Consider the following 26,987-nt stretch of genomic DNA (forward strand, 5'->3'; position numbering starts at 1 on the left):
ATGGTTTTCATGTACAAAATACTACGAGCTAGAACGAGAATCTATGGCCTTGGCATTTTAGCGGTAAGTATTATAAATCATATAAAAAACTCATGGAGGAAACCAATCATAAGACATCACAAGTCATAGCATTAATACCAAAAAGACATGCTATGCCTATAATGGGACTGTTAGCATGGGATAGCTATGCCGATAGGTTTAGCAATCAACAATAAACAGAGTTGAGCTGAGAAACAAGTTGGGATTTCTATGTCATGCAAGGATGACAGAGAGGAGGCAAGCAGGAAGATTGCCGGATTTTGGTTATTAGGGTTTGAAATCTGAGGGCTAAGCTGATTGATTGGACGAGGAAGATTGTTTGGTTGGTGCAATTCTAGGGTTGCATTTGCCTGCAAAAGGGCCTACCTAATGGACGGGTAAGATCGCCACGCGTGTCCATGTGTACTGTGGTATTGCTATGAAGAATTTTGAGTCATAGCAGGTAGAAAACAACTTCCTATATCAACCATGAAACAAGAGCTTTGTGAAAAGAAGACCTTAAGAAGCTCCTATATATCAGAATCAACTATCATAATTTCTACATATTTTTATCACAGACCAAACACTTTAGCAACTGGACCATAGGAAGCTTCTCTATATCAAAATCTACTATCATAATTTCTACATGTTTTTATCAGAGTCCAAACATTTGAATTATGTCATGGACAAGAAAAGGACCAAAACCATGATATTGGCATACATTTACAGAAAGATTAAACAAAAAGATTAGGAGAAATCACTTACATTTCAAGGATGAGCTTTTCCTTGTCTCCTTGAAAGGAGTGGTACTTCTACTTCTACTACACTTGGGGCAAAACCAATCTTCCTCTGGAACAGCTACAAGTGGAGGATCACAGCAATCAATATGCATCCCAACCCCACATCCTGACGAACCCTTCTCATCGCCACAAATAAGCATCAGCTCTTCTCTGTCGCGGGACCCACATATTTCACATTCGACATCATCGTCATCTTTCGATGATGGCATTGAGGCTTCGAGAATCTCTTCTGAGCAGCATAACAGGTTAGAGAATGATTTCTCAGCCCAAGAATGTGTGTTATAGAGCACATGCCTCTCCAGAGAGTAGCCCGGCTTGCACACATACTCCACCAGATAATCAGCCCCAACACAGGGGATCTCGTGACTTAAGAACTCCTGGACCCAACAATCAACCCGTGGCATGCCTGGGCTGATAATGGCAAAGTCGACACCGGATTTAAGAAAGCGATTGTATGGTGGGGAAGTCGCTAAAATGGCACCATCCCCTGCCTTCACCACTCGCTTCAGAGTATCCTAGTTTATTGAGAAACATAGAAATGGATTGAGGTAATCAGAATTAATGATGAGTCAAAATTCTTAAATAAAAACAAGGGGAGTCATCCAATGCACATTGTAGAGTTGGCAATGAGTGTCGTGAAATAGTCGCCGTCGATCATGATCTGAAAAATGATTGGATGGTGGGCCCACTACCTTCTTTTAGAGGTACAAATTGCTTGGTGAGTCACACCATCTAATCACTCTGCCAAATTACCTGACGGTGACCATTATGCTAAGAAGCAAGACGCATTAAGAGGGCTACCTAAATTGTATGCAGAAAGAATGATTTAGCACATATCACACTGCATCATTGATTAGAGAAATTATCACTGTAAGATCATGACATGATAATCCGGATGACGGCCTCACCACCTTTTACAGGTACAGGCTTCATGGCAGTTTTCAAAAACTCGAACTCAGACAAACTCAGCTAAGGTAAAAGGAGTTAACTCGGGCAAGTCAATGAAGGGCACCGTCAACTTTTCATTAACCCAGGCAAATCAAAGGAGTTTTTTATTGAGTTGGTAGGGCAAAAATTGGGACCGGGAGAACTCAGCCAAGGTGAAACTGAGTCAACTAGGGCAAGTCGATGATTGACTTAGAGAAGTTTTTAAACCGTATGTGGCAACCATGCAAACCCTGCTGTCAGGACACTGCCAAATCATTCTCCAATGATGAATAGACTGCTAAAATGCCAAAAATGATAAGAGGATAATTGACATTGATCACAAACGAGGAAGAATGAACCATTAGATAATAATTATAGTCAATCAAGCCTTTGCTGAGTGGCCAAAGCCTTATCATGATATGAAGGTGATCAGATGGTAGGGCCCACTACCACCTGCAAGAACAACTTTTTTGCGAGGTCATACCATCAGAGCTAACAGCTAAGAGGATAAACAAATCAGTGAGTAAACAAAATCTAGTAAACACGAGGCATGATCCAGTGTATATGAAGTAGACTTGATCACTACTTCCGTAGAAGAGGGGCATAGGTGGCGGTGAATGTTTTATCTTCTTCCAGTGATCAAGGAAGAAATTTCTTGATCAATGATCTGATGGAGAAAATATGGAGAGGCGGATAAACTCGCTAGAGTAGTAGTGAAGGATGGGATGGAAGTAATCATTAATATTCCCGGTAACTGTTAGGGTGTCTCATTGATGCAATGGAGATTTGACGATGGAAGACTTCTTGTCTCCTGTGCTATTATGGTTCTGTAATTTTATGGAATCAATGAAAGTTACCATTTTAAAAAAAATGTAATCAAGGAAGAAAGATAGCACAGAATAGCTAGTACTGTTGAAAAAAAGATATTAAACCCAGACCAATATAGGTAATAAAATACCAGAGAGGGTGAGATGCATTCTCCATATATGATAATGCGCATTCCATATAAAGCACCATGGCCCGTCCTCTCCCTCAACAGACGCCATTTCCGAGGAGCTTCTAAACTAATTGCACCATCTACACTAAGGCCACTCTTATACCATTCAAAAGGTTCTTCAGCCAAGAACCTCCCAGCCTGATTACTAGCACTTAAATAATCTGTATTGAGTATCCACCTGCATTCATGGCACCAAAGAATTTGCTCTCTAGTATTACAACATGGGCGTTAGATATAAAACATCACTCAAACCACACCAAAAAAAAAGTTTAAAACATATTCCCAGCCTATTAATCCACCGAACCATATTTTTCCATTCTAATGGTAAGAGTGAGTACTCTATCCACTGATGTTGGCAGAGCATCACCCATAGTTTTAAATTTCAGCCGAAATCCGAAATTCCGCCCTAAATATTTCTGTTTTGGTCCAAACTGACACCGAAAATACGTTGAATAGGGCTTTTACTGAAATTTCCAAAATTGCCAAAATTTGGAACAAAATTCAAAATTTCAACTGAAATTTTAAAAAATACCAAAAAAATTTTACCGACTTTTACATTATTTCAGCAGAAACTGAAAAATTTAGGTTTCAGTTGTGGCCGAAACTGACAATTAAATCCTTGGCATTACCTTCCTGCAGCTGCGGCAGCAAAAAACTTCTCCGTTCTTTTCACTGGATCTGGAACAATAAAGTGAGTAGCCCGGTAAGACCAATGGTGGGAATCTCTGCAAAGTCTTCCCCTCAATCGTCGAATAACCTGTTGAAACTCCTTTCTCTGTAGATGATGACCGCTCAATATAAACCAAACCGGCTCAAAATTTACAACTCTTGAACCCTTGTCTGCTTGCAATCCATCTCCATCAGTTCCACCAATTACTTTCTTATTATGTACTGACACACTCTTGGATTTAACTTCATTCTTTCGGCTGCTATGTTTTTTTGAACTCATATTTGTATCTCCATTTTCAATTGGCTTATTCTCCTTTTCCACATCCATGGAGGTTTCCACATCATCCGCAGCTATAGTCTTACTCTTGGTTTGATCCTTTAGGATGCTTTGTTTTTTCGAACTCATATCTGTATCTCGATTTTCAGTTGGAGTAATCTCCTTTTCCACATCCATGGAGGTCACCACATCATCTGCAGCTATAGTCTTACTCTTGGCTTTAACGTTTCGGCTGCTATGTTTTTTTGAACTCACATCTGTATCTCCATTTTCAGTTGGCTTATTCTCCTTTTCCACATCATCCGCAGCTCTAGCCTTACTCTTGGTTTTATTGACAGAAGGCTGATCTCCTTTCACTTTTTCCTCAATGACTACATCTGCTTTAGAAACCAACTCAACCATCTGAGTCTTCCCAACATTAGTCGTCTTAGCAACTGCTCCAGCTTCGTATTTTTCTGTACAAGATGCATTGACAATTTTATTCGAGTAAATGGAACCATTATGTTTACTATCGTTACCGATACTTAAATTAGATCTCTGGCTAATATTCTTCTTGGCTACCGGTTTCCTCCGAAGTGTACTTGAAGATGCTTTAACATTCCTGTCTTTAAGCATGCTGGCACTAGCAGTGCTTTGGGACTTTTTAATCTCAGGATTTTTGCTGTTGGGGGACTTTTTAATTTCAGGGTTTTTGCTGTTGGGAGATGAGGCCTCCCCACCCTTTTGTGATTTCTGGGGTTCTCCCGTTTCAATGGAGGGAAGCACTGATGGATCTTCATCTTTAATGCCCAACTCAGCCTCTATTAGAAACCCTAATGATGTGTCAGGTGATTTCTCTGCAGTACATGTTTCTACTTTGCTTTTGTTGTCAATGGCCATTTCCCCCATATCAATCATTGTCTCAGTTATGCTCAGAGGCTTATTTAACGTGTGGCTTGGTTCAACATTTAACGGCAAGTCTGCCATTTTGACATATGATGGAGAACCAATATTACTTGGACTTTTATTCCTCAATGAGCTTTCTATGCCACTATAATTTCCCGTCTTTGGTGATATGAGACCAGTTCTCGGGATACCCACCTTCCGTTTCTGAGGCAAGGTATCACTTTTCCCTTCCTCATGATGCACATCTCCACTAACCCTTGTAGTTTGAATTTCACCAGAAGTGAGATTATTTTGAGCCTGATCAAAAGTTAAAGCTGAGGTGTCAAAAACAGCCTTGATTTTTTGATCTTGTAAATGTCCTTGAGGAGAGTTGTGTAAATGACTTGATGTTCTTTTTGGGAACATTGCAACTGTGGAATTTCTTGGAGTTTTCCTCGAGAAAGTTAGTGTACCAAACTTCTCACCTGCTGTATGAGAATGTGGGGACCTTTTAGTTGTTCTTGACCCAGAAGACAATCTATTGCTATCAAAAGCACCCTCGACTTTGCATTCTTCTAAAGGTCCTTGGGGAGAGCTGCGTAAATGAATTGGTTCTTCAGGCAGCATTGGGACTGTGGATTTCCTTGGAGTTTTCCTCGATAAACTAGTAACAAACTTCTCATCTTCTTCTGTATGAGACGGTGGGGACCTTTTATAGGTTTTTGCATCAGAATACAATTTATGGACTTCATTGTTGAGGCTAGAAATTTTTTTGTTTGGGGTCAATGTATACCCATCAATACTAGTATCCATTGTAGCACCGGCTAGATCAGGAACTCCGGTACCTTGATTGTCAAACTCCTTGAGGCGCCCATTGTCAATATCACATAGATCAAGACCTTTATCATGAGTAGATAATAACCTAATTTTATCTTCAATGTAATGTGATGAACTTTTGCCAGCTGATGTATTTTGGTAAATGTCAGATACGTCCCTCGCTGGCATGGTCAATTTAGAGCTTCTAGGAGTAGTCCCCATTCGTGAGCTAGAAAGCTCCCCTGCAACTGGCTCCGTTTCTTCTTCAGAATCCCTGGCCTCAGCCTCCATAACCTCTAATTCCCACCCACTGCGGTAGAAAACACATCAGAACAGGGATGATACGTTATTTTTGCTGGTGGAAATGAAGACAGATTACTGAACTTGATTCACTCACAAAACCACGGCAATAAAAAAACAGAAGCAGGCAATAAATTAGTTATGACATCACAAAAAGAGAGAAATATTATATATTTAACACATGAAAGAAGTGAGAATAGTGCACAAGGATAGGTGGCTCAATTTTGAAAAAGGAATGGGGTATCTTATGTGATAAGCCTAAAAAACTAGGACATGTAAATAGTCACATTAGCCTTGCAGAAGGATTAAAAGCATTACAAATGTGGCAAAAGCACATGTAAGATTAAGTTCCTTACGAGCACACTATTGCATACAGCACAAATACACATAATGTGAATAATAACATTGTGGATTAGGACAACTTTTTGAATTACGTATGACTTCACACCATACATTATAGTTAGTTCTAAACTTATTCTTCTTGTACACATACAGAAGAAATAATTTCAAAAGCATAAAATAAAATGACCGACAAGGGTTAGATCAAAGTAATATATTTATTTCAGTTTGATAATAATCTTTTACAGAAAAAATATTGTAATTGAAACTTGAAAGGCCATGTAACAGGCCCATTAAGTTCAACTTCTTCGACATTCATCAAACAGCAATCAATCAACTAGCTCCTAAAGAAGACAACATGCTGGTTTTCTGGAAAGACCTTGGCAACGTCCAGACCAAGCTCCAGAGCCATGTAAGGTTCTTATACACAGAGTTCCAGATTTGGAGCTTGAATATCAAGAAAAGGAAAATGTCACAGATACAAATAAGAAATGAAGTACATAAGGCAGACATGTCTTAAGGATAATTTTTTTTTTTTGAAAAGTTTTTTTTAATTCTACAAACGCTTTCAGTTAAGGCAGACATGTCTTAAGGATAATTATAAACCACAGTAATAGTTAACATACAACCAAAATCTTATATGGGGATAAAAAATTGTGGGGCATGTCAAGTAAGTCAATTCCAAAAGGAGCTACCTGAACTGTACGCACTTATGGACTGCTTTCCATCAATCTAACTACCAACTTATTAGGATACCTCGACGAATAATTTCAAATTCACTAGGAGCATTAGACTCAATTCAATGTCTACTCATACTGACATGAGGGACCAAGTCAAACCACTATACCTGCAAAATGTACATGCAAATCCTGCACATGTACATCTCACTGGAAGGCTTGGAGTAGCTAGTACATTAATTGGGGCTAGAAAAGTCGTTGGCTCTATTAACTGCACTTTTGGTGTGCATTGCAACTGTTTAAATTAAACTAGACAAAATTGTTGGGAATGCACCGTCAATAACATCCGCCAATCTACCACCAGCGAACACACGGAAATACTCATGATCTTGCACTACAAGATGGAGAAAATAAATGCTAACAAACCCCAACCACAAAGGGACCAAATCACAAGAAGAGAAAAATATACATGGTTCACTACAATGGGCTACTCCACAGACAAGGCAACACAAAAAAATCCACTATTTAGAACCATAGTACAATGTTACCTCCACCGGTAAAATCCACCAATAAAACCCTTCTCTCCAACCTTCTATGCAACCCCGAAGCAACCCTCAAATCTCTACACTGAGTATGAGGAAAACTCCTTTGGAAAACCCCTCAATACAATGCTTCTCTTGCAAATAAGAAAACTCCATGGAGAAGAAGAACAATGGAAGAAAAACTAGGGGTGCAACTCGGGTAGGGTCGGGTTGAGGCCAACCCGAACCCGACCCTAGCAATCATTTGCTCAACCCGAATCCGACCCGAGTTCTAACCCGACAAGGTTCAACCCGACCCGACCAAAGGAACCTTGTTTGCCAACCCGAACCTGACCCGACCCAAGATTTTAAGCTTAAAAAATAAAAATAAAATTATTAAAAATGTCGGGTTCACTCGGGTCGGGTTGCCCAAGCCCTCAACCCTCAACCGACCCGAACTCAACCCAACCCGACTTTTTTTCGGGTTGAGCCCGCCCGAGTTGCGCCCCTAAGAAAAACACACCTTGAGTAAACAAGAAGATGAGGAAAAACCCTTTTTGCTTCACCACAAAAAGTCTTCCAAGAGTCCAAGAGAAAACCCCTCTTTTTGCTCTACCTTTTCTCCTCCCTTCTCTTCTCAACACCTTGAGTAACCAAGTAGAGAGCCTTGCTTTTGCTTCACCACGAAAGCCCTCCTAGAGTCCCAAGAGAAAACCCCTCTTCTTGCCCTAGAGTTTCTCCTCCTCTCTACTCTTCTCAAAGCCTAACTCTCTCAAGTTCTTCCCCTCTTTTAAAACCTTTTCCTTTTGTATTTACACACACCCCACTTAACACACCAAGTGGGACCCACCCAAAATGAAAAAAAGAAAATAGAAGGTGATTATGTATCACTAATTCAACAATCTCCACCTTGATGCATAATCAGCTATTCAACAAATTCAACCAAGATGTGAGTATGTGACATAATAACAACATTTTATCTGGATGACTTTGAATCTTTGATGAAGATGGCATAATTATGAAATGACTGTGATTATCTTCTTCTTTCAAAACTCTAAGATTTAGGCCATTGGATCAGTGAATCTATTTTCAAGGGTGGGGATCAACGATCCATCAATGATCAACCCTTGATCTTAGTTTTAATCACTCTTTTCCCTTTAATTTGCTTTGATCCATAGATCTTAGAATCTAGGGCTATTGAGGGTTATAACTAAATTCCCTAAATGAGAGAAGAAAATAAGTCTTGTTGTAAAAATAATTTCCACGGAAAATATCACTTAAAACGCAGAAAGTCAAAAAAATAAAATAAGATAAAAAGTTATGGGAAGAAATCATGGGAAAACGTGCAGTATGGGCCCACCCTCAATAAATTATATATAGAGAGAGAGAGAGAGAGAGGAAAGTGTTGGTGAGCTTAAGCGCCCCAATCACATGGGTCCCACATTTTCTGTGGTAATCCAAACCATTCATTTGCAAGGCCCTATCATAGATAGGGTGTGTACCAAAAATCAGCTCCATAGGATCATCCTAACCCCTCCATTTGTGGAGGACAAAAATGGGCAGATTTGTGGACAAATAATGTCTGTCCATTTTGACCTCCACAAATGGATGGGTTAGGATGATCCTATGGAGCTGATTTTTGGTACACACCCCATCTATGTAAGGGCCTTTCAAATGAATGCTTTGGATCATCCTAACAAAGTAGGCCCCAATGTGATTGGGCGCTTAAGCTCACCATAAGTTTGGTGAGCTTAAGCTCACCAAACTTATGGTGAGCTAGCTTGCCCAATCACATGGGGGCCCACTTTGTTAGGATGATCCAAACCATTCATTTGAAAGTCCCTTACATAGATGGGGGGTTTACCAAAAATCAGCTCCATAGGATCATCCTAACCCCTCCATTTGTGGAAGACAAAAATGGACAGACACAAATCTGCCCCATTTTTGTCCACCACAAATGGAGGGGTTAGGATGATCCTATGGAGCTGATTTTTGGTACACCCCCTATCTATGATAAGGCCTTGCAAATGAATGGTTTGGATCACTCCCCAAAATGTGGGACCCATGTGATTGGGCAAGCTAGCTCACCATAAGTTTGGTGAGCTTATATATATATATATATATGGTATGATGATAGTTAATTTAAAGATGCCTTTGTAGGATTACTAAGTATAAGTAATTATTTAGGGAAATATATGTGATTACTTTTAATTAGCAATCAATGATATGGTGTGATGATAGTAAATTTAAAGATGTCTTTTTAGATTTACTAATTATAAGTAATCTTAAAAGAAAATTCCTAGATTTTGGATATCTTAGTTTCTTTAATTAAAAATTCAAAAACTCTTCACAATAATGGGGACTTTACATTAATAGAAGTAGTGGGATTACTTGGAGATTAAGTAAACTTATGGATGATGTAAAGTGAGAAACTTTAGGGATATAATATTATCATTAATAGTAGATTAGCCAAAATAGCAAATCAAAACAAAAATTAGGGAATATATGTAATCCCCTCTTTTGGTTGTTTTCCTTTTCTTTAAAATTTAAAACCCATAAAAAGTGGCTATCATGCCTTATAAATAAGACCAAGGTGTTGGGTTTTTGGTAACTTACTATAGCCCTCATATGACTCATCTTAATTTACCAATCATAAAACAAGAAAAATAGAATATATATATATATATATATATATATATATATATATATATATATATATATATAGTGACGTACACCTCTCCCATTCTCGCCCAAAATTTTTAGAAAGAGAGCAAGAAAGAAAGAAAGAAAAGAAGAGAAGGAGAAGTGGAGGGCTTTTTTTTATCCTATTCATAATTTCAAGTAAGTACGTTCAGAGTTAATTAAGTTCTTGAATTCTTTTAACAAATGAGGGATGTAATACTCATGATTTTTGGTAGATGAATTGAGTTCCTCAATTTAAAATCATGATTTCCATATGAAATTTTATTACTCAAGTTTTACAGTGGGTGAGACAATGAAATCATAAGGCTTCACTTTTATTTTATTACTCAAATATATTTTGGTCAATTTTAAGGTTTTATGTGTATTGTGATTTGTGACTAGGTAAGTCTTACAACTGATTCTTTTTATTTTCTTTGTATATCAAACAGTAAAAGAATTTATACGCAAGTTAAAAACCTTGTATTGACAGTTGAATTTCAAACGTATGTTGTATGTATTAGTAAACCTTCCAAGTGACCCTATATGTATGTCTTATGGATAGACTTCTAAAACCAAAAGATTTCTTTTATATGATATAATTAATTTCAATTGTTCTTTTTTTTATTATTTTGGGTCCAATGAGTTTATACATGTAATCATTTCTTTATATACCTTACGTATAGAGGTGTATCTAAATTTCGTTTCTTTTCAACTCATGGGCATATGTTAAATAAAGTGATTCTTTTATTTCCAAAATAATATATGTATGTAGAAATAAAACTGCTAAAATTTTATTTTATGTAGGCCTTGATTTACAACAGACGTATGTACCTATTGTACATAAGAACAACCTCGCACACGTATAATTTTGCTCAAACAGTGCTAATGACATGTACAATGTAAAAACGATCTTTATTACATGAGCCTTTTTCCAACAATTGTATTAAGGTGGGATGAATGGTTTTCTTTCAATTTTCCCATAAATGATTTCACACCTAGATCAAATGATTTTTTTTATGCTATGTCAGTTCTTATAACCCAATAATCATAAGTGTGAATCTTAAGAATATATAATGGTTTCTCTTGAAACAGACCCTATGCCTGTTTATAAAAATTTGTGGGATGGCCTTCTCTTTCAAAATAGTCATTACTTATGACATATATTATATATGTAATTATTTCCTTAAAAGCAGTTCATGCGTGCAGGCAAGGTATAATAGCTATTGCATTATTTTCTCAAGACAACCCCTTTATTTTTAATATAATAGGTTTCTTGCATGCTATTACGTATGTATATTTTGGGGGTGGCATGCAAATAATAAGAGTACGAGTGCTTAACTGTTTAAATGACCTCGAGTTCCGAATAAGTGTTTTAATTGTGTGTTGTTCCTTATAACCAAGAACAAAATAGGAAACTAGCATTTTTTTTTTTACGTGTTTTATGCCCTTAAACAGGGCAGCTATTAGTGTTGTGGTGAGTGAGATTGCATGCTCGAACAGGGCAGCAATATGGTGTAATTAAGAGTATGTGTGAGTCCCACTACGGGACAAGATCAAGATTAAGTAGTGTACAAAATTTTTAACAACTTGAACCTAGGCTAAACTGCTATTCTCTACACTCAACTATGTGACTTCAGGATCGTTGCACTCCACTCTCTAACAAGAGCCATCTCATCTTACCGCGTTCGTAAGATTAAGGCAGGTGATAGCTAACTTTGCTCGTATGGCTTTCAATTCATGCATCAGTATCTAAATTTTTATGGTTTTCTAAACTATTCTATGATAAATGAAATTTTGTCTCTTGTATTACATGTTGGAAATGGAATCTGATTTCTAATAAAGAATTATCAGTTTAATTGTTTTTATCACATGAAATAACTTGGAAGTCGTATGGAAACATAAGAAATATCCAAAGAGGAAATGGGAAAGGGTGATGGGAAACCATTGAGTTATCCCCGTAAACAAAGGTATACAACTTGGGGGAACCGCGCAACTCCTAGTTGATGTCGGAATCCTACGGAGACCAAGAGTCCCTAGGCGGTATGATCTATTGTAATAAGTCCACGCGGAGTCGGTCGTGTCGGCAAGGGTAACAAGCTAGTGGGAGCTGGAGTGCCCTGGGTTTAAATGAAATTGATATGATAAGAATGTAGCAGATTATACTTGTTCCTATTTTTATTGAATTATCCTCTTTCAGTTATTAGTACATTTGTTCGCCCTAAATGATTTTTCTATTCAGTTGCAGAAGATTTTGGTAAACCATTATTTTGGAAAATTACAATTGTCTTATCTATAATATATGGATCTTGATATGTTGTTTTAAATTGAATTCTTATACTGGTTCAGTTTCTATCATCCTGCTGACCTTATTTTTCTCCCCAGGACTAGAGAATTCTAATGAGGGTGCGTTTGCGCACGAGGATGTCTAGGAGCGTAGGATGATGGGAGCAAATAATTAAGGAAGACGATACCCTTCGTCAACACTTTGAATTTATTTTAAATTGGCTAGTTTGAGACTTTACTTAACTGAGTAAATTGGTTTTAAGTTAAAGTTATTGTAAGGAGACATTTTGGAAATGGAATAAGAGCGATGGCTATTTAATTTTCATGTATGGTTTTTTTTTTTTTTTTTTTTTAATATATATATATATATATGAGTATTTTGACAGGTGTTTGCTTGTAGCGATCCGGTCATGGAAATCGGGTCGTTACAAATTAAATGCCAATTTTTACATGAGTCAACACGGAACTCAAAAAAAAATTATTGGAAAAAAAAAGATGGCTAGGAAAAGTTATATTTTAGATAAATGATAAACACTAACCTTATACTATTAGGGTTTCATTGATATGTTTAATTAGTACAATTAACAGATTACAAATCTGAAAAAGATGGACGAAGAAAACAGCATATCATCAGCCACTTGCTGACAAACCAATACATAAAGAAAGGAATATCTGTTTTTCATTTTACTCTGCTGTACAACATGGGAGGGAGGAGAGAGATACAGAGAAACCTAACAACATAATAGCCAAAAAAGAAACACTAAAGTACCTCTTGTTATACTTATCTATTGGAAGGATGTCCCATGCTTTCAAGCTGCAACAACAAACATATCAGTGATAGAAAATCATTGATGAGGGAAGAATGAAACACCCAACTTTTATGGTACTTGAATAGTCCACAAATGTATGTCTTTGATTCTAGAACTTATGTTTTAACTTTAATAAGAAAAAAGGAGTCAAGTTATACCAGTCTTCTAACCACCGATGATTCACAAGCTTTATTTTCATTTTTTTGGCAAGCTCGTATTTTTCACCTACATAAAAATGCAAGTCTCGCTTATAACTAAATTCACCAAAAGAAGCATACATGATCCACAACAATATGGGATGTGGAACCAATAAGAAAGCTTAAATTCATAATACACCTAAAAAGGACGAAAAATATATGAATTATTTGATTTTTAACTAGATAGACTAAGTCCCTCCCTTAGTATATAGAAGAGTCCAGGTCACGTCTTAGGTGTTGTCCACACACACCATCACAGTCAACAGTGGATGTTTCTAAATCTTGAACTACAGCCTCCTTCAGACAGACAAGCTTCAAAGTTGATGAGTTTTCAATGACCAATCTTTAGACAGACAAGCTTCAAAGTTTGCGAGTTTTCAATGCCAAATAATCTTTATCTCGGAGTGATATTCCTTAACAAAACTCAGTGCCGTTTTTATAATTAGCGTGTGAACTACACGCAAAATCCTGACTTGAAGACAATAAATGAGAAGTATCAGTGCAACATGAAAACACGGAAGGAAACACACTCATTGCAAATAATGAGTAGCTTTACAAACTAAAAAAGCCTATTTAATATGGATTAAATTTTGCTTAGAAGTTGGAAGCATGTGAGGTTGATAACAATGCGCATGCTGATATCGAAGTTCACTCCTGCGGCTGGATGTTGGCAAGGAAGATGGTGGCTGGGTGACGGAAAGAAAGATGGTGGATAGATTGGCTAGACCAGATACAAAGCAAACAAATAAAAATGATTTCCAATTTCTAATGTGCACAGATCTGGTAAAGCAACAATTCACAGAATCAAAATCATTTTACACTTGAGAAGGGTTGAGGCACTCTACAAGGTTGGAGCTCCCAGCTGCATAAAGTCCATACCTTGACTAACTTGATTTTAACCTGTATGAACTAAGCCAAGTTGTATGGATGAGTCTAAGTTCACTTTTTACAAATATATGATGTGGGACAATGAAGTGAATTGCCACTTAGTGCATGAAAATGTCGCAAGCAAGCTAATATCTACTCCATATGCGAGGTCAAAGATCAACTACCGGGCATATTTACAAAAGCTCCTAGCCGAAGTCAGTTTAGTTTTATTCTCCCAATGGCATGGAAGATATCTGTACTTCAACTTGAGGGGAGTATTGACAATATAACGTATTTTTAGTGATTTATTTTATGTTTTAATGACTAATTCTATGGGTTATGCTAATGCTCATTTTCATTTATGGAATTATTACAAATATTTCCAACCCATTTATATATATTTATATGTATACGTATGTATGTACATATATATCGTAAATATAAAGTTGTGGATGCCATGAACTAATTTGGAATCCAAAGGTTTTAGACTGAGAAGGACTAAGATAGTAAATGGAGTACAACTTTAGTAATGTAAGGAGGCGGGGCGACGATGTAGTAAATATGACTGGACCGGAGGTACCTAAGAGGGATATCTTTCGCTAACTTGGTTCAATCCTATATAAGGAAGGAGAGATTGAAGAGGATGTTAACCACAGAATAAGACCAGGTTCGTTGAAGTGGAAGCATGCTTCAGGAGTTCTGTGCGACCATAAAATACCTACCAAGTTGAAAGGAAAGTTTTATAAGACAGCAATGAGGCCAGCCATGCTGTACGGCTCAGAATGTTGGGCTACCAAGAAGCAGCATGTGCATAAGATGCGTGTAGCGGAGATGCGAATGCTTAGATGGATGTGCAGCCACACAAGGTTAGATCGAATTAAAAATGAAGACATCCGTAAAAAGGTGGGGGTGGCACCAATTGAGGAGAAGATGAGAGAGAATCACTTAAGATGGTTTGGACATATCCAACGTAGGCCTTTGGATGCTCCGGTGAGAAGAAGTGACTCGTGCCAAGTTGATGGAGTAAAATGAGGTAGGGCAGACCGAAAATAACTTGGGTAGAAACAGTGAGGAAAGACTTGAGGGCTAGGAACATAACAGAGAACATGACCTTGGATAGGATAGAATGGAAGAAAATGATCCATGTAGACGAACCCAACTAGTGTCAGGATTAGATTTAGTCAATTTGAGCCGGGTAGATCCTTTCACCTTCTTCATGAAAATTTTCTAAAGGATTCATTAGCTGACCCCAACTAGTTTGGGACAAAGGCTTAGTTGAGTTGACTTGAGTTTATTCCATGAGGTTTGTCTGCACTCCATCCATTCTTCTCTTTTCCTTCTCCTTTCCTTCTATCTTATTTTCTATCTAAATCTACACAACTAGGCTGGTCTCCTCCAAATGATTCCTTCTTTCTTCACTTTTAAGAGTTAAGAACATTCAATTACAATGATTTTGGCATCAAGTCATTCGCATGATAATCTACATAAACAAAAATGATACACATCATCGTAATTAGTTTCATAAACTAATAACAACCACAATCTTCAATATTTTGCATTTGTTTTCAAACTAAAGCCAAAGGAATGTTAGGTTAGCAGTGTCAAATCAATTATATAGAAAAGGAATTTTGGAGACTAAATGGGAAGGTTGGATTGTCTCAAATGATTTCCACCCAAACCTCTAATTACAACCTCATTAAGAGTTCCTAATCTTCCACCCAAGATGCATGACCAATGAGGCTTTATCATGGTGGTGTTTCAGATGCCTCAAATGCTACAATTTGAAACCAAAAGCCTTGAGTGATGGCATTCAATCATTTATTCAGCAATAAGAGCCCCAACCACATTCCAACACCCACCTACCAAACTTGTGAATTGATATTTGCTCTTGTAATAATTGAGAAATAGATGATGTCTTAACCTTCTATGAGACAGTCAAACTGCCTCCTACATTTCAAATTCCCTAAATCGCCGAGGCAAATTTAAGAGAGATGTCAACCATGCCGCGTCTTAATCAATATAGAGAGATCTCCCCTTGTACGAACCAGAGACTGATAGGATGTTATCCCATGGTATATATGATATTCTTTGTTATTAATGTAATTATGTATCTATCAAAAAACAGCTCAATAGATAATGGGAAAGAAACTCATGAGAATCCAAATCAATACAACATAGAAACATTATCATTCTCGCACGAAATGAATTACAAACTTGAAGATTTAAAAGATTGTATCAGAAGGATTAAACATTTTTTTTTTTAAATGGCTAGAAGGATTAAACATTAGTATATCATAGTCAACCATTACTAGCCATTAATAGATAACTATCATGCAATATTCTTTTTAACAAGGGTTTGTTCATGGAAATAAAAAACGCACCCTCAAATTTGTAGCAAATAAGATGAGTGACTTTAGATGCTACCAAAGGCTTGGAGAATTGTGCACCCATTAGATCTACCATTTTCTGAGAAACAAACACAAACAAATTTTTATCACATCAAAATAAAGAATAAAAAGAGGATGGGCTTTAGCGAACCTTGAACAAAATTTATGTGAAGCGACATATAGCAACATCATCAAAGCACTGCCAAATTTCTGATATTATAAATCTATGAAGATAAAAACATCTTGCAATTATAACAACCTACCATATTTGCAATTAGGCCACACATCAAAGAAGATCAAATGATATGGAAATTTCATAACATACATTCCAGCCAAACATTTATTTGGAAAATATTATCTTACATGGAATATAGAACTGAAAAGTGTATCCATCATGAAAGTGATGCTAAACGATGACAACACAGTCAAGATTTTCCTTTTTAACAAAGGTGAAGTTTAACATGTCAACACTATCGAGATTTTCCTTGTCCCGAAGAGATCCCCCCTGCCCCGCCCCGCCCCGCCGCGCTGGGAGACCCAATCTTTCACAAAATTGCCTTTGGAATCGAACATCCCACACTATCTGACCATTTTCTCTACAAAGACATGTTATCAAGATTTTCCTTTTTAACAAAGGTGAAGTTTAACATGTCAACACTATCAAGATTTTCCTTGTCCCAAAGAGATCCCCCGCCCCGCCCCGCCCCGCACGCGCTGGGAGACCCAATTTTCACAAAATTGCCTTTGGAATCGAACATCCCACACTATCTGACCATTTTCTCTAAAAGGACACGTTAACAATTGCTTTCCAGGAGGATACCACTCTAAAGATGTCAAGAAAATAATCCATTAAAGGGAAGTCACGACAACACAGATCATGCCACAACCAAACTCGGTCAATTGTCCCCACTCTGAATCAAATCCCTTCCGGAACAAAGACAATAGTGCTCAAAATATCTCTCCACATCGTCAACCCAGAAAAGAAAAAAGAATCTCACAATGTCCAACCTCATAGTCAATCCCAAACTTCTCAGCAATCACCACACAGCAGAGATGAAGCACATCATCCTTGAACCACCATATCCACTTATCTAGTAGGGAATTGGTCATCGCCCTTAAGCACCTACACCTCCCTCTTCCTTAGACTTGCAAACCACATTCCAATTGACCAGATGATACTTCCAGCTCTCTTAACATCCCACAAAAAATTCTTTTGCAACCTTTCAAGCTTGTAACCCCAAACAAAATTCGAGATAGAAGCATATTTTCATCCCAACATCAGAGAAAATCCATCAACCTACCCCTCTTCTAACCTCATCCCCATCACGAAAGACTTGCAAAATTAATTCCCTGACCTGAAACTACTTATAGCACCACAACATTGCCTTGAGGTTCCTTCACCTTCTCCTCATATTTGTTTCTATATAGAAGAGTAACACCTGCATATTAGTATTACAAGTGAGTAATATCCACATTGTGAGACTTGATTACGAACCCCTCCATCGTCCTGCCTATGATCGCAAAAAGCAACAGGGAGAGAGGGTACCCTTACACAGCCCATTGAAGCTTTTGAAGAAGTCTTAAGTGGATTCATTTACAAATAGAAAACCAAGCCAGGGGCATGCAACTATGGATACACATCCTCCATTTAGCACCAAATAGCCCATCAAGTAATCAAGGCACTCCCATCAATAACTTGCGCTAACCTAGAATGAAAGCACTCTGTGGTTTTGAACTGATCCTATTCAATTAAAAAAAAAACTTCAAAAGGACGACAAGGATCTCAGCTAGCAATAGAGATTGAACAACCTAAAGTTTGTGAGATTCTTCAAACCGTCTTTTTTAAACATTGAGGTAATGAAAAGGCATCAATACTCATACTCAAGTAGAAATCGTACAAAAAATTCATCAAGTCATGTTGGATCACGTCCCAGCACTCCCAAAAGATTGCCATGAAGAACCCATCTGGTGCAGGGACACATCCTCCCTTCATTAAGAAGACCACCTTTTTAACCTCAGAAGTAAAGCGATTTTCAAGATCCTTCTATCCACCTTAATGTCAAAATCAAAAGAAGGCAGGACTGTTCTGGCTTGGTTCAACTTGCCCTCGGTCAAAATCTTTCTCATCACAGAAGACTCTCCATACTGGTCTGGACATTATGGACTAGTAACAGGCGAACACGAGGTCCTCCAATAACCAATAACAAGGATGCCCGAACCTCTCTTCTTGGTCCTTAATGAAGCCATATGTCAACTTCGAAAGGTTTGATGAGCCTAGAGTGGCAGACTCGTCGACCCCACGGCCAAACAAAAGACATGACACTTGTAAAGGCCACTCAAAGCCTAGCTAAATCAACGCATAGTTTGATGAGACCCAAAGCAACAGCATATGTGAGGACTCCGACATTGAAAATTTTGCCCCACCTTCTATTGGAGAACATGTCCCAGGCTCAACATGACACCAAGATGAATGCACCACACCTGTCACAACCATGATTCTTTAAAAATTTAAGGGTTCCACTCAATTCCCTGGATCGTTGCTCCTTTCAGGCTTTCATAGATAAAAGTGCTCGAAAATACCGTGTGCCCATCAACGACACACATCAAAAATTTTGAGTGCCTCGTTGAGACCTAATGAGACACGGAGGATAATCTGGGTCACACTCACTAATGAAGGAACTGCAAAAAATGGACAACATGTCCTAGCCAAATCATAAGACCCAAAATAGTGTATTGCAACTTGTCCCACCAAACCCCTTTCAAAATGTAAATCTCCTTGTCGATGACCTGGGTCGTAGCACCCTAGATTGAGATTGACTCTCGAATTCTCGAGAGGCCCATGTGCCCAGTATTGCCATGAACGTCTGAACATCTAAGGGCCATGTCAGCACCACTGACCTTTAATCTCTCAGCAAAAAATGGACAACATGTCCTAGCCAAATCATAAGACCCAAAATAGTGTATTGCAACTTGTCCCACCAAACCCCTTTCAAAATGTAAATCTCCTTGTCGATGACCTGGGTCGTAGCACCCTAGATTGAGATTGACTCTCGAATTCTCGAGAGGCCCATGTGCCCAGTATTGCCATGAACGTCTGAACATCTAAGGGCCATGTCAGCACCACTGACCTTTAATCTCTCAGCAGAGACTGATCGAGAGTTGGGTTGGGCCTCAAGCTCAATTGGTAAAGACAACACGCTTTCACCATGAGGTCAGGGGTTCAATCTAGCTTACCTACCAAAAATAGAGAGGCTAAACGAGAAGTCACGTCAACTAGAATGACTCTAGTCAATGTAGTGACATCGTTCTCTAAGGATTTAAATATAGGTTTCGATCCAAACTTTCATCCCCAGGGAAGCGGAAATACTTCATGAAAGTTTATGAAAGTCGAGGAAAATCTTGGAAAATTATAGAATTTTATGGAAGTCCATGGAAAGAATGGAAATGTAAGATGAAACTTCAATAAATGCTAGAATAAGCATAAACACACATTTATAAACCATCAAATAAGACAACCATCCATAATGGTTTAACATGAGTAAACACCTACTGACATGCATTGTGGGCATGCCCTGAATATTAAGGTTCATTCAAAATATAGATATTTCACATGTTTTAGCCAACACTTTTAATTTGGAGTCTTGAGGTCAAAATCCGTGAACTTTCATCCCTATTATGGACGCATCCCCGTCGAAGCCAAATAGCAAGAACTTTCACCCTTATTTCAGTCATAGATCTCTAATAGTCAAGCAAACAAAAAAAAATTGTGTGTGTGTGTGCAGTGGTGGTTGGGAGGTGGGGGGGCATCGCTCCACACGACGAGACACTTCCATCCCAACCACTAGATCAACCTCGACCTCTGATGAAAACTCCAAATGGATCTTGATCTGAGAACATTAGCCTAGCTCTTCCAACTGATCCTCCAGACTTGCTCAGCCCACCGAACCAAAGATTGCAGTGGGAATGATCAGTCGACAACCGACCCAAAAGACATCTCTTCGGGTAATTTGATCTTGCAAGCTATCACTCCTATGAGATTCTGAAAGCAGGAACACCACTACTGAATCTCGTCAAGGCTAGTTCGTTGGTTGCTCCGGGACCAATCACTACCTACTAGAATGTTCTCCTAGGGCCAACAAGATATTCCTCTAGACAACACTAACAGGTAAGGAGAGTCCCCCTACTGTCTGTGTTGAAATCCTAACATGGTTAACTTGGACTGGAGCCCCATCTCTGGGTCTTCTAGGGACACCTCTGATGCCGGCTACACCCTGCGAATGTTAAGATCTGATCTTCTACAACCTTTACTGCACATCCTACATGATAACATGTATATTAAGTTGGAGAATCTACACTGGCTGCAATACCAGTTCCCAAGGCTCCAAGCAACTTGGTCTACAGGTACGTTGAGGGCTCTTTTATCCCATTTGGACCTAACCTCACCCCACTCCTCATCACTAGGATCCCCACCACCACCACCACAATGTCCCCCTGGTAGATCCCCTCCGATGATCTCTACCCCACTTGTGACTTGGATGTTTATCAGGGCTAGTGAGGGACAGACGACAGTTTGTTCTCCGACAAACTCTGGCCTCCTGGATGGCCACAAAACTCTACCCTTGTTGAGAATGCTACTACGATTGGGTAGTTGATGCTCCCAACAGTGAGCCCTTCCACAATTTATTTAGCCAGGTCCTTAGCTAAGAAGTTGGTCGCTGTGGGCTGCCCTAGTTGATACTCCCAACAGCCGATCCTTCCACAATTTGTTTAGCTCATCCTTAGCTAAGGAGAGTCAACCATTGGCTGTCCATGGAACAAGAGAAAGATTGACTTCTTTATCCCTACATAATAAGTAGTTTCATCATTGACACATTAATGCCATGGCCTCCGAACCTTTACAAGATGCCCAACCACGCTGCATTTTTCTCTGAGTCATCCTCGACCCTCCACAACGATCCTTTTCCAATCCTCAAAAAAAAAAAAAAAAAGAGGCCTCAACCCTACAAGGAGATACCTCAGCTCAACTCTAGTATTTACTATCTATCGGACCAAAAAAAGCAAGCACTATTTTCTTTTTGCAATCTCTAAAAACTTGAACAATACCGATCAGGCCCTGGTTACCAAAAGAACATTCCTCAAAGTTTAGCTTAGCATATGAGGCACCTTTCAAACAACCCATCTCTTAGGCTTGGCTAACTTCTCTTTCCTTTTCCGAAAGAAATCTTGGGTGACATCCACATTAACTCTTCTTTTATAAGACCCTAATTCGCTGTCGTAGTGAAGGAGCTACCTATGCAAGTCTTATCATTCACTGACTCAAATCCGAAGCGGGCTCTCAGTTGTTCATTTTGATTCAGAATTCTTTGTTATGTATGTATGTGAAGTCGTACACCATGAAGTTTATACGGCGATTGATAATGAAATGACTCAATGTGTTTAGGGTCAAGAGACCTTGTTGGCAAAAGAATATAGCGGATCACCTTATTTTAAAGGAAAATTTTGTATTCTTTTCGTGTATTAGTTTCTAAAGTTGCAAGTTCTTGACAAACACAAGAAAATATTCTTCTCTAGCATGTTATCTACAGAGAATATTCTTCTCTAGCATGTTATCTATTGAAACATTGGAAACAATGGCATCCAACTATAAGATACTAAGCTTACAGCGAGCTGTCCAGAATTCAAATCAATTATGGTCAAGGTACATCATACATGCAACAATAACAGCAGCATTGCATAGAGTAAGCAACGAACCATAATATCATCGCGTTCTTGTTTTTGATATCCAGTCAAGCAAATGTACAGTGATGCAGAACCAGGGATACCTTCCAAATTTTTTACTGGTTTATATAGAATCTGTAGAGAAGTATCAAAAAAACAATCATAAATAGCAAGTAGCATACCAAGGGCAAGATAAACACACCAGCAAAATATAGTAATTAATTAAAAAGAAAGACGTCATTAGATGGATTTTAGCTTTCACATATTGATAAAAAAGCAAACTTCCTTAGCACTTTTACTTGCGAAGGAAAGAAAAGAAGGCACCTAAAGCTAGACAATTCTAATGCTATCAATTTGCGTGATCAAATAAGAACAGTAGTCACCTCAAGAATCTATGAAATTTGGAAAAGGACATATTATATGCTATGCATTTTTTGAAAGACGTGCATATATAAAGAGAAACTAAAAAAAAAAAAAAAACTTACAAAATAGATGAATTTGATACCCATAAATTGCCTTCCCTTCATTACACAAATTTTAACTATAAAGTTAACCGCAGCCTTATTTGCAGAAATTCACACTACAGAAATGACACAGGATGGTTAAAGGTTAGACTTATGAAAAAAGAGAGAAGCAAACAGAAGCGGTGCTTTGGTTTCTTTGGTTTCTGTTAGAAACTTACCGACTTCTCCAAAAGCTTTTTGGAGAAGGACAATATTTAATCTTTTATACTTTAACACTCCCCCTCACGTGTGGCCCACTTGGCAAACACGTGTGAAATACAGATGTGACAACCCAAGAGGGGGGGTGAATTGGTCAATTAGAAATTTTAGGCTTAATTAGGAGAAGATTAAAAATTAATTCATTTAATTAAGCATTAATTAGTCCAACCCTTGTTCAAATAAGTATATCAATGAAAGCTAGGGTTTAGACTTTCTAATCATGCACATTTAGCTAACCCATGTTTAAATACATATTATAATGCTTAGGGTTTAATCATTTCAATCAAGTGCATTTGCTAACCCTTGTTCAATCAAAATCACAAATATAAGTTAGGTTAGAGATTACCAATCAACTCATGTGCAAGAGAAGGAAAGGAAGAGAGAGAGACAATGAACACAAGATTTATAGTGATTCGGTCTATCACAAGACCTACTCCACTCTTCACGTCCGCGCGTAAGTTCCACTATCTTGATCCTCCTTCAAGGCCGGATCAATGAGCCATTACATGACCAAGCTTTTCCATTCTCAAGGGCCAATGCGAAGCCCGCTTTTCCATTCTCATGGGCCAAAGCGAAGCCCATCTGCACGAAGCCTTCGGCGAGGGGACACACCCTCATATGGCGGATTCACTATTCTTAACGGGCGGAATCGGAGACCCTCAATGAAGAACAAAGAAAAATAAAAACTCCCAATGCCTCTTAATAGGCTGATTACAAAGTTTAAGCTCACAATCACTCCCAAGAAATAAGCAAAAGAAAAGCCCTATGGAGTGCCTCTTGAAAGAATGTGAAAATACATGTTCAAAAAGGTGATTTTCAAAATAAAGCTGAAGGAGAAATGGGATTTGATCTTTCTCAAATGTTCAAAAGCTGGTAGGGATAGGTTTTAATCAAGTATATATAGTATATTTGAAAATATGACCGTTTTGGGTAAAACTGTAAATAACTGGTTTGAAAAAGTCAAGCAGAAAACGCCCCAACGGCTAGGGCCCGACTGTCGCGGTCGACCGAGCCACCGCGGAAGATGCTGAAGCCGAGGAAGCTCAAAAAGTAGATGCCATAGCCTGGTACTCTACTTTGGGACTAGATCTTGAAATTGTTCTTTTGTTGCTCCACGAGATTTAGCCTTTGTTAACCATGACACAAAACCCAGTCATTGGTGCCCTCGAATGCCTTATCAGGCTCATCAGCTCACTCAGATGGGCGGTGGCATGGTTTCTTCCATAGTGTTCATGGACACACCTTGTGATTTATACAGGTCTATTGGCATTGTTAAGTTCCTAAAGGAGATGGAAGTTCTCTAACAAGACCTCTTATCCATCAACTTTAGCAGTGTCAATTGGCAAGTGGAAGGAGAATTATGTAAAGATGTGAGTGGCAAATAAAGAAAGCAAAGCCACCTAGAGGTTAATTATAATTTTTAGAGATTTTCAACATCTGTAGAAACTAGAAAGCGAGTTACTTCGGGAAGGCGAGTTTCACCACTAGTTTGTTCCCCCATGCCCACGCTTTTTTTTCTTGTCAGTGAGCTACTTCCTACATGTTGACAAAGGTAAACAGCCCCACTGACCAGTGCCTCGCCCTTTATAATTGGGAGAGTGTAACACATGTTTTATGTTTATAGTCGTGATTGTTTTATGGAAAAATAGTTGCCAAGTCGTCTTATTGCTTGAGCAAAGCCTTGGGACATCCATAAACAAATATTATCATTCTGAATATTCTAAAAACCATAACATCACAATCAAAGTTGTAAATCTCGTACACTGTAACAGTAATCTAGTTCTCCTCTATTTTAACTCTTACGAGTTAGTTGGCACATGTCTCCCTGTGTTATGGGCTTATAGTGAGTGGGGACTTCTCAATCGTAGGTCACTGACTCCCCCAAGTCAACTCCCTTTTACCTTGGCCGTGTTCCGTGTTGCGTCGCGTCCGCATTCATCATTTTGCCCTACAGAGTCAATAAAAAACTCCTTTAACTCTCCCGAAATATGTTCATGAACCGAGTACTCGGTCGTGTCAACCGAGTACTCGACCGGGTCGTGCCAAGTCAACTAGGATTTTTTTCGACCGCGTTCCGCACCACATCCGTGTTTCTAAACACTGATTTAAAAGGTTCAAGAATCAAAAGATAGTCGAGAGGGAAAAAATAATAAAACATCCCCAATAACTAAGGAGTATATTATAACTAAGGAGCAAAAGATGCTGCATGAATTTAGATAGAAGTTATTACAATCAGCAAGTCACTTGGAATAACTCCATCTTGACTGCATGAATTTAGATAGAAGTTATTACAATCAGCAAGTCATTTGGAATACTCGGAACGTGCTCGAAAGAAACAAATACACAGAATATGCCCAGAAGAAACAATAATAAGCTCAACTAATACGTGAAATGCTAATGTTTATTAGTTATCTACTGAAAGGTCATAATGCTCCATGCTCGCATGGGAAGCAAATAAAAATGAGATCTGGGAGCGGTAACAATTTGATCTGAAAATCCCGCATTGAGATATATTTGAAATGCATTCTACTGATGAATTCACATGAAAGTATTCTACTCCTGATCCTCAGCCCAAAATGTGTCATTTAAAATGGTACAACATAAATAAAAGATATCAATCCTCCTGCACCAAAATTAGGAAAAAAAATTAGTGAAGAAGATAATTCATAGAACACAAGTAATATAAAGGAACTGACCCGACTGGGATCAGCAAGCCTTCCAAAGTCCAAACTATCTTCGACCCATAAATCGGTAACAAGTGTTTTGCCATCACCTCGAGCAGCTATGCAAACAGGGTCATCCTATGCAACGCAAAAGAAATACAAATGCCAATTCAGTCTTAGATAAATGAGAAACAGTAAGGGCCTGTTCATTTGAGATTGTGAAAACCGATTGTAAGCCCCAAACAGATTATTGGACTCAAAATTATGTTTATTTTTTAGTCCAATAATAGGTTTGGGGCTAACAATAAGTTGGCACAATCTCAATCAAACAGGACCTAAATAATACTTAAAAATAAGATTCACTCATATCTAACAATACCATTCAAAATACCGTCATGAAAATTTTCCACACAACAATATATGAAGAGTTAGAGTGATACCAATACCATAGGGAAAAAAAAAAGAATGATCAAAATTGAAAAAAATAAGAGATTAAACAAGTAAATAGACTTACATAAACACGATTATGGACAATCACATGAGTACAACTGGGATCGTATCGACCAACATCGATTCCACCGGCATTAACAAGCTCGGAATGATACTGAATGGAAAAACAAAAAACAAAAAAACAAATGAATTTGATGGGATAGAATTATACAGAGAAAGGAGAGAGTAAGAAAATAAGTAAAATTAGGGATGAGAGATTTTAAAGAGAGAGAGAGAGAGAATGAATGAAAATCAACGAGTTAGGTGGAATAAATAAAAAAATGGAAGGGGAATGAGGAGAAATAACCTGTGATTGGGAGATGGAATCAAATCCGAAGAGAACGAAACGAATGCCGAGAAATATCTTGTTCGGATAATGGTAAGTGGAACCACAGTCATCCATTGAATGGATTTCGAGGGTCCAATACGGAGAAAACAAAACCCTAGAAAAAGATTAAGCGGTAGAAAAAAAGCAGGAGCATAAACGATCTCAGAAGCGCGTATACAGAGAGAGAGAGAGAGAGGGGGGGGGGGGGGGGGGGGAAGGATTTTGATTTTCGTGCTGTGGCGGGAGAAGAGGAAAGCACCGAAAATGGCAACACGTGTGGCTCGACCAAGCTTCTTGAGCAAGGTTGGATTTGGAAGTAGCGGTGAATGTTGGATGTCACAATGAATCGAGTCTCTTTCGGATTCGGATTCGGATTGTTCTTTGTACCTACTTCCCATAGGTTTTACTTATATTTTACATTGTTAAAATTCTTAGAAGAGGGAAAGTGTGAGTGGGGGTGTAAACGGATATTCGAAAATTCGATTACCGTACGCATCCGAATCCGTTTAAAGCAAATATTATCCGAATCCGTTTCAAGCGGATATTATCCAAATTCGTTTAGCGGATTCGAATCTGGTAAATGATATATCCGATCCGTTTAACATCCGAATCTGAGAAGTAAATCCTTTTTATTTAT

At 38.3% G+C, this 26,987-nt stretch overlaps 1 protein-coding gene across 2 annotated transcripts; it reads right to left on the reverse strand.

Moving 5' to 3' along the window:
* Positions 1-582: 582 nt before the first annotated feature.
* LOC143852932 (transcription coactivator) lies at positions 583-26,714 on the reverse strand. Of its 2 annotated transcripts, XM_077362593.1 has the most exons (11): positions 26,330-26,714; positions 26,048-26,137; positions 25,567-25,671; positions 22,182-22,283; positions 16,425-16,509; positions 13,138-13,204; positions 12,940-12,984; positions 3,981-5,678; positions 3,372-3,872; positions 2,704-2,920; positions 583-1,333 (listed from the first exon to the last, which is right to left on the reverse strand). In XM_077362593.1, the coding sequence occupies exons 1-11, from the start codon at positions 26,423-26,425 to the stop codon at positions 776-778; spliced, it is 3,564 nt and encodes a 1,187-aa protein (XP_077218708.1). In that variant the 5' UTR covers positions 26,426-26,714; the 3' UTR covers positions 583-775. The 2 variants fall into 2 exon arrangements, with proteins under 2 accessions (XP_077218708.1, XP_077218707.1); XM_077362592.1 differs by having other exon boundaries at positions 3,372-5,678.
* Positions 26,715-26,987: the final 273 nt, after the last annotated feature.

Source organism: Tasmannia lanceolata, unplaced genomic scaffold, assembly GCF_043159265.1.
Source record: "Tasmannia lanceolata isolate RefF3 unplaced genomic scaffold, GAP_Taslan_0.1 ptg000019l, whole genome shotgun sequence".
Classification (NCBI taxonomy): Eukaryota; Viridiplantae; Streptophyta; class Magnoliopsida; order Canellales; family Winteraceae; genus Tasmannia; species Tasmannia lanceolata.